At 43.5% G+C, this 14,286-nt stretch overlaps 1 protein-coding gene across 4 annotated transcripts in view; it reads left to right on the top strand.

Annotated features, from left to right (window-relative positions):
• Positions 1-14,286, top strand: part of mpp7a (MAGUK p55 scaffold protein 7a) — a 128,070-nt gene that overhangs the window by 44,638 nt on the left and 69,146 nt on the right. For all 4 annotated transcript variants that reach the window (XM_063912857.1, XM_063912860.1, XM_063912861.1 and 1 more), the window contains exons 3-4: positions 849-967; positions 10,749-10,826. In XM_063912857.1, the coding sequence (XP_063768927.1) occupies positions 849-967; positions 10,749-10,826 (197 nt within the window). The remainder of the gene's footprint in view (positions 1-848; positions 968-10,748; positions 10,827-14,286) is intronic.

Consider the following 14,286-nt stretch of genomic DNA (forward strand, 5'->3'; position numbering starts at 1 on the left):
AAAGGCCTGACAGATTTCAGAATGTGTCGTTTTGATATGATTCACATTCAACTCCGTGGACCAATGCACCCTGTTTCTCTCACTGTCACCAACAAACTTTGCTATGGTGATGATTTAATGACATAGGCCTGCATAAATGCAAGTGTCCACTGTCCTTCTGAGCTCATGACATCTGCTCAATTCATTATTCTCCAAATGTAGTGCAAAAGTTTATTTAAGAAAAATTTAAAACCCCTTTTTTTCTTTAAATTTGCACAACAACCAATTAGATTTCATCCTGATATCGTGTTGACCTTCAGTTACGCACACAACTTGATTGTTTGACTGCAATAAGGGTGCGTTTGGAAGCCTCCAAAGACATGTGTTTTATTAATATAATTTAAAAGTTAGCATTGAACTTTTCAGCTAATCAATAAGTGGAGTTTTTATTTGCCTGACGAGGAGTTTTTTGAAGTTGTTTCCGATTGGACACGGCAGTGTTCCTCAAACAACAGGAAAGGCTGGGACAATGGTGGGAAGCAGAGTCTGGGGGGGAATGCTATATTGCCTCTATGTTTCGTTTTTGCTTCCAGTAACGAGGAGAAGAGGGTGTTTTTTCTGGATTTGTTCGCACTTTAAGGTGCATGTTTGTTTTGCATGTTTTTGGATGATTGCATTGGAGGAAGAGACGAGAAGAAGAAGAGCACCCATAGACAAAACTGAGGTGCATGTGTGTGACTAAAATATAACTATTTAGGTGAATGCTTACATGTGTTGTCTTGTCTGTCTATGAATCTGTAATCCTGCGAACATACACACTTATGTTCTTTTACCACATGCCAACTCTGTTTCCTTTCCCCCGTCCGCAGGTCTGTACGAGCTGCTGGCCGCTCTGCCCTCTCAGCTGCAGCCCCATGTCAGCCGTCCCGAGGACAACACCTTCCTCCAGGAGATGTTCGGGGAGCGCAGCCTGCACTCGCTGATCAAGGTAAAACAAAAAAAACGGCACCTTTTTTTTTTATGCGTTTGCTTAGTGATTCAGCTATGATGTGTTAACATTTTGTGTGAAAGCCGTGTAGAAAATTCATCATGTGTCCTTTAACTACAATGTCATTGAATTCACATCATTTCTATAATCATGTGCGATTAATGTAAACTAGTTAAAAACTGGAGATCCTTACACAACTGTCAGAAGTTCCCTTCACTGCAGAATGCAAAAAAATTGCAACATGAGGAGGATTCAGATAGACAAAATGTGTCTTTCTTTTTTCAAATCTTAGTAATACATCAAAAAATATGAAATAGTAGGAGGCTTGTTAGAGCCTCAGGCTAGACAGACAATATATGTCTTGACACAGGATCTGGAACCCAATGAAATGCAACTCTGTCTCTGTTACCCACCTTTACAGTCACATCCTTCCTCTCGCGGTGTGGGACAGACTCCAAACTCCATCTCCTGCGACCCCCGGCCTTGAGCCGACCTCTCCTGTTCACATAAAAACACACATTTAAAAATACTCAATTCGGCTTTATTCAAGCTCTTTCCGTGCGGTCTCATTCATACATTGCTTCGTTTATTGTCATTCCAACAGTCTACCCACCCAGATCTTCTAACCGTTTCTCTGCCAGCGTGAATTGGCCTGTGGTCCGATTACTGCCTGTAAAACTAGATAGCTGCAGCGTTTAGGGAGAAGATGAGCACACTTGATATCTTTATACAGTACGCTGGCAGACAGGCGGAGGTAATGAATGTAACACATTCTGTCCGTCTGCCCCAGCCTCATCTTCACTTGGGGTTTCCCTGCAATCGGCAGCCGATCTCTTCCTCCTTCTCCGTCTCCTGGTAAGGGAACAAGAGGGCTTTTGTACTTTAAACCAGCTTGTTTGTCCGTCACTATTCAACCCGCTGCTTCAGCTTTTTCTTCTCTAGTTCACTGATGTAATACTTTGCTGTCAATTGACATAGAAAGCACTAATTGTTAGAGCTTCATGATAATGGTATCCCTTGTTAACGATCTCCAACTGTATTTTCATATGCTGGCATGATATATTTCCCCCTTTGGTGGTCTGCCTTTCTCTCCAGCCAGATTCATTATGTCACAGAGACGATTGAGAGAGAAAAATTGAAATCATTTTCATCCCTTCCCTTTTTAAGAAATCCTTTCTGTGTAAGCATGTTTGTTCAGGGTCCAAGGTTGTTATGCTCAAATGTGAGCGTGTAAAAGTGCCCGAATTATGGCATACCTCAGACTCCGGAGCAAAACCCTGATGTCAGGACTTTAGGAAACCAGAAGGGTTTTATTTGATGCCTGGATTGTTATGGATGGCCAAAGAATAAGGCCTCTTGAACATGGATAATGATGGGCAGGGCATGAGCATGTTCAGGCTCTAATTCTGGCCGGCCCCAAAGAAAACACTGCTTAGTGTGGGGCAGATAGAATCATGCTAATGAAGGTGGCATTATGTTTCTGTGATATTTAGCCAGGCATAAGGGTGGAGGGCCCAATTTACCTAGCCCTCTAACCACTCCTGATTATACTTAGGTAAACTTTCAGGAGGAACTCAAAAGGGAGAACGTGTTTGTGCTGTTGAGACAAAAGTGCCTGACAGGCTCTTTACCTGAAGTGCTGAAAGCTTTGCACCAACGGCAAGAAGAGTTTCTTTCTAAATTGTCAACAAAGTGGATCATTTGCTCCACACTGATGCCCAGAAGTTAAGATTTGACATACAATCAGAATGGAAGATTTACCAACAGGCTTTGATCTTTAATAAGAGACCAAAATAATACAATTGTGTATCCAAACAACCAAAATTAGTAATATTTGCAAGTTGATTTTGAAATGTTTTTGGAGAAAGGTAATAGGCTGCACCTCTGCTATTGTCCATTGAGAGGAATTCAGAATCAGAAAACACTATTAGATTGAGACTATTAGAGGAAGAATTGATGAGAATTGGATTCTTAGATACTGAACATGTGGAGGAGACCCAAGACCAGAGGGATATGATAACCCATCGGCCTAGAAGTCCCCGGTGGAGCGGGATAAATTAGCTACGTTAAAGTAATTATTTTGCATAGCCTCATCATGAATTCTGATGGATAAGTGGCTTTACAGGACTAATATCTGAAATACCAACCATACCCACCAGAAAGTCTGATTTTGGAAGCAGTTGTCCCTATTTTCATGCATCAGGAAGCCCAACAAATTGAGCATTTGAAGGGATAAAAGCTGAAATGTCGGTGTAAGTGTGTGGATTGAAGAACAGTGTAATGGTAAAAGCAACCTGTATGCTGTCCTGAAATCTGAATACAGCTTTGTTCATATGCTAGAGGAACACTAGAGCGGCTCTCCTATTCCATCTCATTTTGGTTCTGTAGGTATTAGTTAATGCGGCTAATTGACCCAATTCACTTGTGTTACTGTAGCTGCTAATATTATACCGTTGTTTGGTTACCGCAGCCACAAAATGATGAGTTATTATAACATCAAAGAACCACATTTTCTCACCACAATGAGCCCGTTTTGAACCTATTTTCGTATTCTTCCTTTTTATCCAATGGAGAGAAACCGATCTGCTTTTAGCGTCTCTTATCGTTAACGTGGAGGCATAAGTGGAAAGTGCCCCGCTCCAGACAAGCAGAACTGTGTGTTTCCTCTGCTTTCTACTTGGTACTGAGATGTGAGCCAGCCTGTCAGCTAGAGAGCCAAACGGAGAGACAGGCTGACTTTGAAAAACACACACGGAAGAACAGAACAACCATCTCGCCTTACAGCAAAGACCAGCACTCAGACCCAACATTCAGGTGAACATGGCTAGCGTCAGTGGCACACCATTAATAAAAACCTTAATTGTCCCCTTCCTCTTAAGCCCCACCACCAAATCTCTGCAGGTTCCACCTTATATTCCACACGGTTGTGAAGGGGATACTTTGGGAATGGCTAAACAGCGGAGAGAAAACACACACATCATGTTAATCTGACAGACCCGCCAACCCAGGTCGCTCATATGGAAACACTCAAGCCTCACCTGGGTAATTATGAAGCATCGGTTACTGGTCAGTCTGTCTGGAGAGAGAGAGAAGTAACAGAGGAAGAGGTGTCAAAGATGGAAGGAGAGACAAGAGAGAAGAAGACCTACGTGAATCAATCCAACTTCTTTTTGTCTCTCCTCACCTGCCCTCATCAGATAGTCGGGAGAGCCTCTCATGTCCCTCCTAATCCTATTATGTCACAAAGATGAAACAAATATTTTCTAATATCGTCTTTCAGCAGGTCCCGGCTCCCAGGTTCGCCTCATTTTGCAGACCGGTGCGCCATCAGTGCTGACATGTAATGCGAGTGCTGGCGCGTACAGCTAGCATGGCTAAACCGACGCAGACAGTTCCCCTCTTTTCAATTAAAGGGGGTAACTCAAGTGTGCTTTCTCTAAATTCCACCACACTCACTGTTCCACTGCCAAGTTCCAGCTCCACAAAAAAAGCCACAGGAAATACAATACAATATTCAATTTCCACCTGCCTCAGGTGGGGCTCTCGCTAAAGACCAAGTTTCTGTCAGCAGGCTTTTAGCCAGGCCTCAAGATCCCTCATTTTGTGGTCAGTCAGTTTTCCCTTAAATTCAGCTTCTGTTAGTTGCTAATAGGCTTGGCACTTGCCTCATTGTAACACGGCAACATTGATGTGGTCTTGCCAGTTTGTTCTTCAGTGCTACAGGCCTTTTAACGACATGTAAAGGTGCTGCAGCTAACGCTTGTACCCAGATGGAAAGTTTCAGCTATTTTGGGTAAATTAGCTCATTTTCAGACAAACTGGACTGTATTCTTTGAGTACCAGACTTGGTATCCCATGAATAACTGGATCGCGCTCTAGGTAGCCTTCCAAGATGTATGACTCACCCTGTAATGTCCATCCACTCTTCTCCTTGACAGCAACCATAGACTTGACCTTTGGGGCGGTTATCTTAACCTTTTCTACTACTCAAAACAAGACTTACCCCTTGCCAGGCATTACCCATGAAGATCACAAAAAGAAAATTGTTCTAAACCTCTCACCCTGAGTCATTTAAGCCTCACACCCTGTACTCGGCAAAAAAACAAAAAACCTGGCTAATTGTCTCTGGTTCAAGACTGAGCCTGTAAACCTATACCACCTCAGAGATCCACTCGTACTGTCTGTGGTCATCACGTCCTGTGCACCGGTCGCCTCTGAGGTCTGTATTTATTATTTTGGGGGAACAGGAACCCTTGTGAGGAGTTGAGCTAATACCTTCAGGCTGCTTTAGGAAAGCGAGCTTCTATCCTCAGTAAGAAATGATATTCATGTTCATACATCTATGTGTACACTCTGCTATACTTAATCAGTATGGTAGTGATTCCAAACTGAAGAACTGAAAATCTTCTTTCTGACACAAGCCAGGTGGTTATTTACAGTTTGAAAACCTCCCCTTCCTTGCAATGTTTTACTCTGCGCTAAGGCTACATTCCAATCTCGAAGTTGAATAGTAGACTTGACATTGAGTCAAAAGATCCTTCTTAATGTCCACAAACAAGCTCCTTTGAATTGAGCCAGAAGAATAGATGATGGATGAAGCCAGAGGCAAGGTTGTGATAGGGACAGAGGTAAAGAGGGTGCAAGCTTCTTAGTGCAGCAGACAGATTTCAGTATGGCCTTTTGACTGCTGGATAAAACTAAAAACTCATTGAGTTCTGGCTGGCGCAATAGGGGGGAAAGTGAAAATGACGGGAGGTCTAAAGATACACCAGCCCCCATTCTATAAGTCAAATGTCCATATTGGTAATCAAGGAGAATCTCTGGAGGGATACCACAACCATTATTCCAGGTCACTTTGGTTGACCCCGATTTCGTATGTCTTAGGAATAAAAAGGATTCAAAGTGAAACCAGAAGGTCTAAACGATCTGAAGCCAATCTTAATAGGAGATGGAGAATACGAGCACTGTGCAGAATATGGAAAATTAGGTTCATAGTGCCATATAGTGTATTTATCGCTCCCATATGGCCTGAGCACTGCTTGCAAACACAAAAAGGCTCACCTGGAGCTTTTAAAGATAGTCTTCACCTGCCTGAAAAGAACTCACATCCATCTGAATTAGTCAGTCAGATGCATTTGTCCTGGCGTTATGCCCTTGCATATTCAGAATACAGCTCCCGAACGAATAGCTGCTATACATCACATGAACGAGTCTCTAAATTGATCGATGCCACTTTGCCTGGTGATGTTTTTGTAAAAAGTTGGAGCTTGCAGTAGGAACTTCAGCTGTGTCTCAAGGCGGTCGTCGTATGTAGACAAGTATGACTGTGTCCTGCTCTGTACTGGCCTCAAAACATACACAGCATCTATGGAGGTGTGTCTGGGGCCTCTCTGCTCCTTTTCCAACAGCTCCAGGAGGAAATGTATCCTCTGTCTAAATGATGTGGCTGTCATGACTTTTTGGCCAGCTGCCTTGGTCTCTCTCCCTGTCTCGTCCTCTGTGACCACTGCTAGTTCTTAATTAGCTGTCACACTCTCCAGGCTTTTTCCACAACAAATGAGAGGCAAGATCGTACGCCAACCCGCTCTGTATGGGGTCTTGGTTAAGGAAAGGTAGACTCAATAATGTTTGAAACACAAAACTTGTCGTTTGCACATTAATCTGTAGAGGACCCAGCGTTCTTAGATAACTGATGATAGTAAAAAATGTAATCTAATTTACATGGAAGGGCGGACAGCTGACCAGATCTGAAAGTCTTGCCATGGAGAAATTGGCGTATCTTCCCAATTTCTGGCGTGTATTTTATCTATCTAAATAAAAATCTACATTTTTGTAGATCAACAAGCCGAGAAAATGGTCTGAGAGGAGGTATTTCTGAGGGTGCATGCATAACATATGTGCTTTTTTGTGTGAGCTTAGTTACTAATGGCAATATTAACTAGATGCTTTGGTTTTCTTTATCTGCTTCTTGAATTTAAGTTTGGTAAGGGTGAAGTTGTTGATTGGTACTGTCCTCTGCAGGATTCTTCATAAACCACAGCACAATGCCCAGGATCTGATGCCCTCACGCCCGGGGGCTGAGGCCCGTCTTTGTTCGCTGACTTACTGTAACAGAAGAAAATATATATTTTTCTCTTTTTCCCTTGAGTAAACATATCATTTCACAGCTATTCCAGCTGCAACCCCGCACGTCTGCCTGTAATTCCCCCTTCCTGACTCCTTAACTTGATCTACTGTACCATGCAACGGTGCCTTGACAAGGTGTTCTGGATCTGACCAAGAGATCGGACCCCTGGTGGATCAATGAGTGCCTGATATTAGATCCTCTATGGTGGGTTGATATAGAAACAGGAGTGGAAGAAAGATCGTCAACCCTAACTGGTCCGACCTGAAGCTTTCTGGGCAGTGGACATTAACCAGAAGCCTCGAGCCTCTTTGCAGCACTTGAAAACAGAAACACTATACAGCGCTGTGATCTCCAGACCTCTCATTCTCCTTTCTCCATCCATCAAACCTTTGCACTCTTGCACGCTGTCACCCTCCTTCTGTGCCAGACATTGGTTGCTGTATTGTGTCTGAGTTGATGTTTGTAAGGTAGGTTTTTATCCCTACAGTATATGTTGAGAGCCTATTTGGGGCCGTCATTGTTCTTACTGTTGCGCTAATCATGAAGAGGACATAAATACAGATTAATGTGCTGAGTTGTAATGCTAAAGGTTTCTTCAAAGGTCTCCAAGGTTCTGATCCTTTACCTCAACAGTGATCCTTAGCAGGGGTTGGAGCTCCTGTCCAAAGACGATGAAGATGGATGCTGTGTTTGTTTTCACGTCCATCCTCGTTGGAATTCTTTCATATCAATTCTACCTGTGTTTTTCTTCAAAAAGTTGTGTTGCTGTGTGTATTTTAAGCCTGCAGGGTATTTCTGGAAGCAAACACAACTTAGTCTGAGGCCTCTGTGGAGACAGCCCTCACACTGCTCCTTTTGTAGCATTTTTTCCCCCTTAAGCTTCAGTGAAGGTGCACATTCATTCATCTTTTCTCAGCCTGTACTTCAGGGAGCTTTCCTCCCTGATTTTTAAGCATTTGGATCCTGTCTCTTCTGCCTTTTTATTTTTCATAGAATTAGCATGCAGTACATTTTTCATCTTCAGAGTCCCAGTATTTGATTCGGGTATGTGTCCAGGAATCAAACTCTGGCTTGTGCAAAGACCTCTTTGGCTGTACAACACTGTCTCTCACGTTTTTTTTTCTAAGCCAGGCCTCTTGGCGTTGCTGCCTCACCAAAGGGACAGAGAACGATGGCAAAAAAAAAATGGGGTAATGACTTTTAAATGCATTACTGCGTCATGGACAGGCACTTGGAAAATGTCCTGAACTGTAAATAAAAGCATTTCAATCTTGCATTTGCTCACCACACCGAGGAGAAATTCCACAGTAACTAAGTAAGTCGAGGTGGTGGAGCAACAACTACCTAAGCAGATGTCACTAGGACTGCGGTATGCTGAAGGGCTGAAGACACTGGCAACATCACGTTTATTTCATCTGTTTTCTTACAAAGCTGATCAGGACAGATGAAGTAACCGGAGCTGCCTGCCTGGCTTTCTTTTTTACAGCCTTTTTTTGCAGATGGACGAGCACAGGGTGGAGTTGTTAGGACTTCATGAACAGTGCAGTGAGTAATTGTTCAAATATGACGCGGCCATTTGAAATTAAACAGATGAGGATGAAAATGTCCGGGAAATGCCCTAGAGTGTCTGTCTTAAATGTGATGCCATAAAACATGGAACACACTGACAGCAGTTTAACCCAGTACCACTTAAACAGTGGAGTCTACTCAGGCCTATAAGTGCTGCACTCCCCTCTTTGTCTATTCTTTTTTTATATCTGTCCCTTGCTTTATCTCTACTCTTGTGTACGTACCTGCACCTTTTTATGAAGCCACTGTATTGCTTGCCGTTTCCAACCACGCTTGTCCAACTTCTGGGTCCTCCAGTTGCAGCTTTCAGCTCCCCACAGCCGAGTAACCATCTGCCTCCCTCAGGCCTTCAACAGATTACCTCCACAACGCGCCTAATGCACCATGTTTTATAGCCGAGTAATGTGGGCTTTACACAGGGATTTGAACCTCTCAGCTGACCTTGAAACATGGCTGTTCTGTTGGCGGAGACACAGTCCTAACAGGTCATGATTTATCACGTGAGACTGTGTGGATAAGTCAAGCTGAAAAGGCTGTTCTTGTTAAAGGCCAAACGGTTGAGTTGGAACCATGAGGGGCGTACGTGTGCAAAGACATTTGACACACAGTTGCTTCTGCATTTTTTTCTCAGCTGCATTTTGAATGCTAACACAAGCTATTTTGTCGTGATTTAGATCATAGTGGTGGATATCGATGACAACAAGAAAGATTCAAATGACTTTATCTGTACATTTTTGCTAAAAGATGAAAGATTTCCAGTGGGAATGCGGTTATAAGTAACAGATGCTGTGATTGTGTCATTTTTATCCACAGAGCCGCTACTGTAGTGTAGTCAAAACATGTTTGTCTAGTGATGAGTACTAAACAGATGTTTTAATTGCACACAGCATCTGTATCTGCTCGCAATGTGACAGCAAACAAACTGCTCATCGTTTCTCTTTCTGTTCTACAAATTGATTCTCTGTCGCTCGGCTCCTTCTGTGTGCGTCTGCTCCCACATGTGTGAATTTGGCCCCTACAAATTCCGAGTTGGCCCAGGGGCTTCTCCGTCACTCTCTCTCTCCCCCAGCCACAGGGCCTTCTGTTCCACCGTTGTGCCGGAATGCTGTGTGAGCCCCGTCCAGCTGCAAGGCTCCAGGACCGGGGGCCCAGCTATCAGTCAGACCCGTGGCCCAGCTCCCCTTCACCATGCTGGGCTTGGGAGAGACCCAGGAGTGGCTGTAGCCTGTCAACACATTCTTGCACAGCTGCTCTGTGTGTGTGTGTGTGTGTGTGTGTGTGTGTGTGTGTGTGTGTGTGTGTGTGTGTGTGTGTGTGTGTGTGTGTGTGTGTGTGTGTGTGTGTGTGTGTGTGTGTGTGTGTGTGTGTGTGTGTGTGTGTGTGTGTGTGTGTGTGTGTGTGTGTGTGTGTGTGTGTGTGTGTGTGTGTGTGTGTGTGTGTGTGTGTGTGTGTGTGTGTCAAGATGTCTGTATAAATTATTCCATCTACGCTCCACGTATCACTTTTTGATCGATGAAGTGTTTCTGTGTGTGTAAATGAGTAAACGTTAACACAAGGGTCGGGCCTACTTTTCCATTTTAGTGAGTCCCCAGAGGCACATCTTTGTCTCTCAACGTTGTGCAGTCGCAGCGCTGAGGCTGATAAGGAAATGTTTAGCCAACTTAACCAGACTGTTGAAATGATTTGGAATCCTCGGGCCGCTGGGGCATATCAAATGCACGGTGGAAAACTGGATTGTTTGTACAGTGGCTAGGCGAGCTGAAATACTTAGAAGCACTCTGTTGTGCTCGGGGAGTCCTGTGTGTGTGTATATGTGTGTGTGTGTGTGCAGTGTGATTGGTTGCCGTTTTGATCTACTGTGAGTGTGAGCGAGTGAAACATGGTGCGGATAAAGGCTGTACATGTTTTCATGTGTGCTTGTAGCAGTGCACATGGGTGTGTGTGCAGGCTCTGCTAACGCGTGTGTGTGTTTGCTCGGAGAGGCCTGGCTGTGGCCTCTGCAGCCCAACATTGACCTCCCCTCTCCCCCTCTTTTCCTTTTTTTTTTGGGTCACCCTTACTGATAAACACGATCTGTCCTTTCAGATCCACGAGCAGCTGCAGCTCTACGAAGAGAGCAAACCCGTCCCGGTTCTGGACAACGCTGCTGCTCTGGCCCGTGAAGTAAGTTCTTTTTTTCTGGGGCGGAAGGAAGGAAGGCTTCAATATATGTCGCCGCATATTCAGATGGTTGACACATGAGAGGAAAAAGCATCATAAAGTGTCTGAGTGGTGCTGGGCCTCTAAAAGTCAGGAAAAGAAATGGGTTTAGTTTTGGTGAATTTAAAAACAACACAATAAAATGCACATCATCTTCTTACTCATCAAACAACTGTGTCATTTCTCTACTCTAAAGTGTTCCTTTTTGTCAACTGCCTAAACACACACTCTGTCTTCCTTGTCTTCCCCGGCCTGTCTAACTGTTTTGTGTTTTGAAAACAAAGCAAGCGAGATTTGCTTATACTCAAATCCACTGAGACTTTGTGTACGCAGTGAGGTACTTTGTCTTGTTCTGCTGTTCAACAGTTAGATGTTGTGCAGGTTGAACTATACAACACTTCAGATCACAAGTGCGTCTTTATCTGTAACACACACACACTCTCAACACCATCCCCAGTAGCGTGCAGTAGCTTTGGCGCTGTTAGTTCACCTCTTACCCTGGAGTGAACTCAGACCTGTAAGTGCTTACGGTTACAATAACACTACACCATCCCTACTCTGCGCCCACCACCTACTTGTCCGCCCACTCGTTGCCCAAACAAAAAGCATACACCACGAAATCGAAAATCCAGTTCTGCAAGGACAGGCCTGTAATTTTCCCATGGCAGAAATCAGCTTCTATTTCAGAAAATTACGATGGATGGGCGCGTATGACAAGCTAGATATGATTGTGAAGTTGCATCATATAAACATAAATCACAGCATGAGATATTCCAGTTTAGAGAGACAGGAAGCAATGCTCATGGCGTATAGTCCCTCTTCATCAATTAACCTCTTAATGAGAAGTCATCACACACACAAAAATAGACTCCACTGATGATGATTTTCTTCCATTGGCCCCGCTGCTCTTGCAACCTGTGAAAGATATTACGTCTGATTTATTGAGCCAGTGTCCTGACATTTGTTTCAGTATTGTTCGATATTTATTGAAAGCCAAATGTGCCCCGCTCACATCCACATGTGCGCACACACACCTGTGTAAACCCAGGATCCAGCCTGGCACTGTGAGCGGAGGGGAGGAAAAGCCCTTTCACTGCTGTGTGTGGTTTTGTTTGAAATCCCCAGCTCTGTTTATTGTAATCAAAGTGCCTCGGACTATTCCACCCCCTTCTGAAGATCCCGCAGTCATACATCATCCTAATTAGTACCGAGTCGAGGGAACGACGAGCGAATGAGGAGATGAAGTTTGTACAGTCAGCTGAGGTAAAGACCGAAGGAGGAGGGAGTCCGGAGTGTCCTCAAACCGTCACAGAGAAAAAGACGTGTTGCGGTTTTTCAAGTGTCAGTGAAAGAGCCAGCAACGTTCCGTCCCGGTAGGATTCGCACATGCCAAAGCAGATGATTGGAGTCCCAACCAGGACCCTTAACCAAACCAGCTTAAATCTGTCTGCACGATATTCCCAAATAGACATTTTATTGCTCCATTTCTGGTTGTGTTTCTGTCCTACCCGGCGTTTAGTCTCGGCAAGGGACACCACTAACCAGATAACACCAGAACAAGAATCCTACCAGCAGCCAACAGAGTGCTTCTGTTTCCTCACTCTGTCTCTTTATTCTGTTATGAGAGGCCATAGACTTCTCAAGAGACCCCCAACTATCAGCCTCCATCTCCCCCCTCCCCCTCGCAGATTTCCTTTCCCATTTCTTTTTGTCAAATTACAGACTTTCAAATATATGCTTCCTGGTGAATGCCCCGCAAAGCGTCTCCTCGGGATTATCAGGTATCGGAATAAATCCCAGAGATGGTGTATCAAAGCGTCCACCACAATCTTAAGACCCCCATTCTTGGCTAGTCAAAAAAAAAGCGATGTATTTTTAAAGCGGATTGTTTTTCAGCCGTGTCACCGCTTCCAAATGAGCACCATTGAAGTGGTGGCTGAGGACTAGAGTGCAACAGGAGAGATCTACAGTTAGATGAAATTCATTTTGGGCTTAGGTTTCAGTTAATGGACGCTTAATTTATTACCTAACATAAAATGACACTTCAACCCCCGTCTGCCCCCGGCTGCACTGTCTAGCGCACACAGCAGGTGACTGCCGCTGCTCAAACAACCGCCAAACCCCGGGCAGAAACACGATCGATACCGGGCCCAGGGAATAAGTGCTCTATTACAAACATATGAAGACATGCCGGGACGTGACTGCGCACACACTTTTTATGGATGCACGTGCGTTTATTACTGCAGTTTCTCTCCAGCGCTCATTAAGGATGAAATAGAAGCACCATTGCCTCATTGCGGAATGTAAGAACACCACTAACATTAATCAAAGAGGGGCTCACACGTGAATCAGCTCGATGTATGTCGATCCAATCAGTCTCTATCAATCGTGTTGAAAAGCAACACACGCTCTCGAACAGTAAGATGAATGCCAGCCCCTTGTTCCAGATCAGTGTGTCCATCGCTTGAACTGAGACTGTGGTGGCTGACTCGTATCCTTCCACCCGTCAAAGCCTCCTTTTTCTCCTCTGGCCGGCTTCCCAACATCTTTATTCTCACCCAAATACGTGCTGTTACTTAGGGAGACCACTGGGTGCCATCAGAGGGCACGGTTCTGCACTCCAGACTATAATAAATGGTACAGAGACTGGCAGGGGGCTTTAATGATGGCAGACCCCAATTGGTTGGTTGGTATCTTAAAATTGAAGGATCGTTAGACCATTAGACCTATATGTTATTTTTGGTTTTGCGGAGGTGTTTTTTTTACGGTTATTTTTATGATTTTGTTTGAGTGATAAAAAGATGTCATAAAGGATATTACATTGTCTAAATTGATATATTATGTAACAATTTAAATAAAGCGTAAACTGCTATTTTTCATAATAAAATATATATAGAAAAGATATACCTATATGTTAAATAAAGAGTAGAAATGTCAGATTTTTGAATTTCAGGATCATTTAAACCAAATTGTGACTTTGTATCATTATGACTGATTGTGTGTTTGGAAATATTGATCTTTCAGTTGTTAAAGAATACTGATTTATTTTAAAAGTTCATTTTTCCTCTGTGAATACAATCCTTGTAAATAAATAGAAAAAGTGTTAATCGTGTTCTTGCTCGAGAAAGCTGGAGCTGTAAATAAGCACCTGTTAGGTATTATAATAAATAAAGCATCTTAAATAGTTCCCCTGATATACTGCTTGTATTCTAAGATTGACCCTATTGAAAATACATTTGGATGAAACTGCTTTTTCCTTTCAAACACTCTTTAAATTCACTTATTCATTACTCCTTTTTTTATTCATTTTTCTAAGCGTGTGAAAGCCAGTTATTTTTATACCACGGCACGTTAAAACGGTTATTGGAACCTATAAAATATAATAATAGGAAAACATCTTTGTGCATGACTCTGTAAAATCAAA

Source organism: Eleginops maclovinus, chromosome 21 (assembly GCF_036324505.1).
Source record: "Eleginops maclovinus isolate JMC-PN-2008 ecotype Puerto Natales chromosome 21, JC_Emac_rtc_rv5, whole genome shotgun sequence".
Taxonomy (NCBI): domain Eukaryota; kingdom Metazoa; phylum Chordata; class Actinopteri; order Perciformes; family Eleginopidae; genus Eleginops; species Eleginops maclovinus.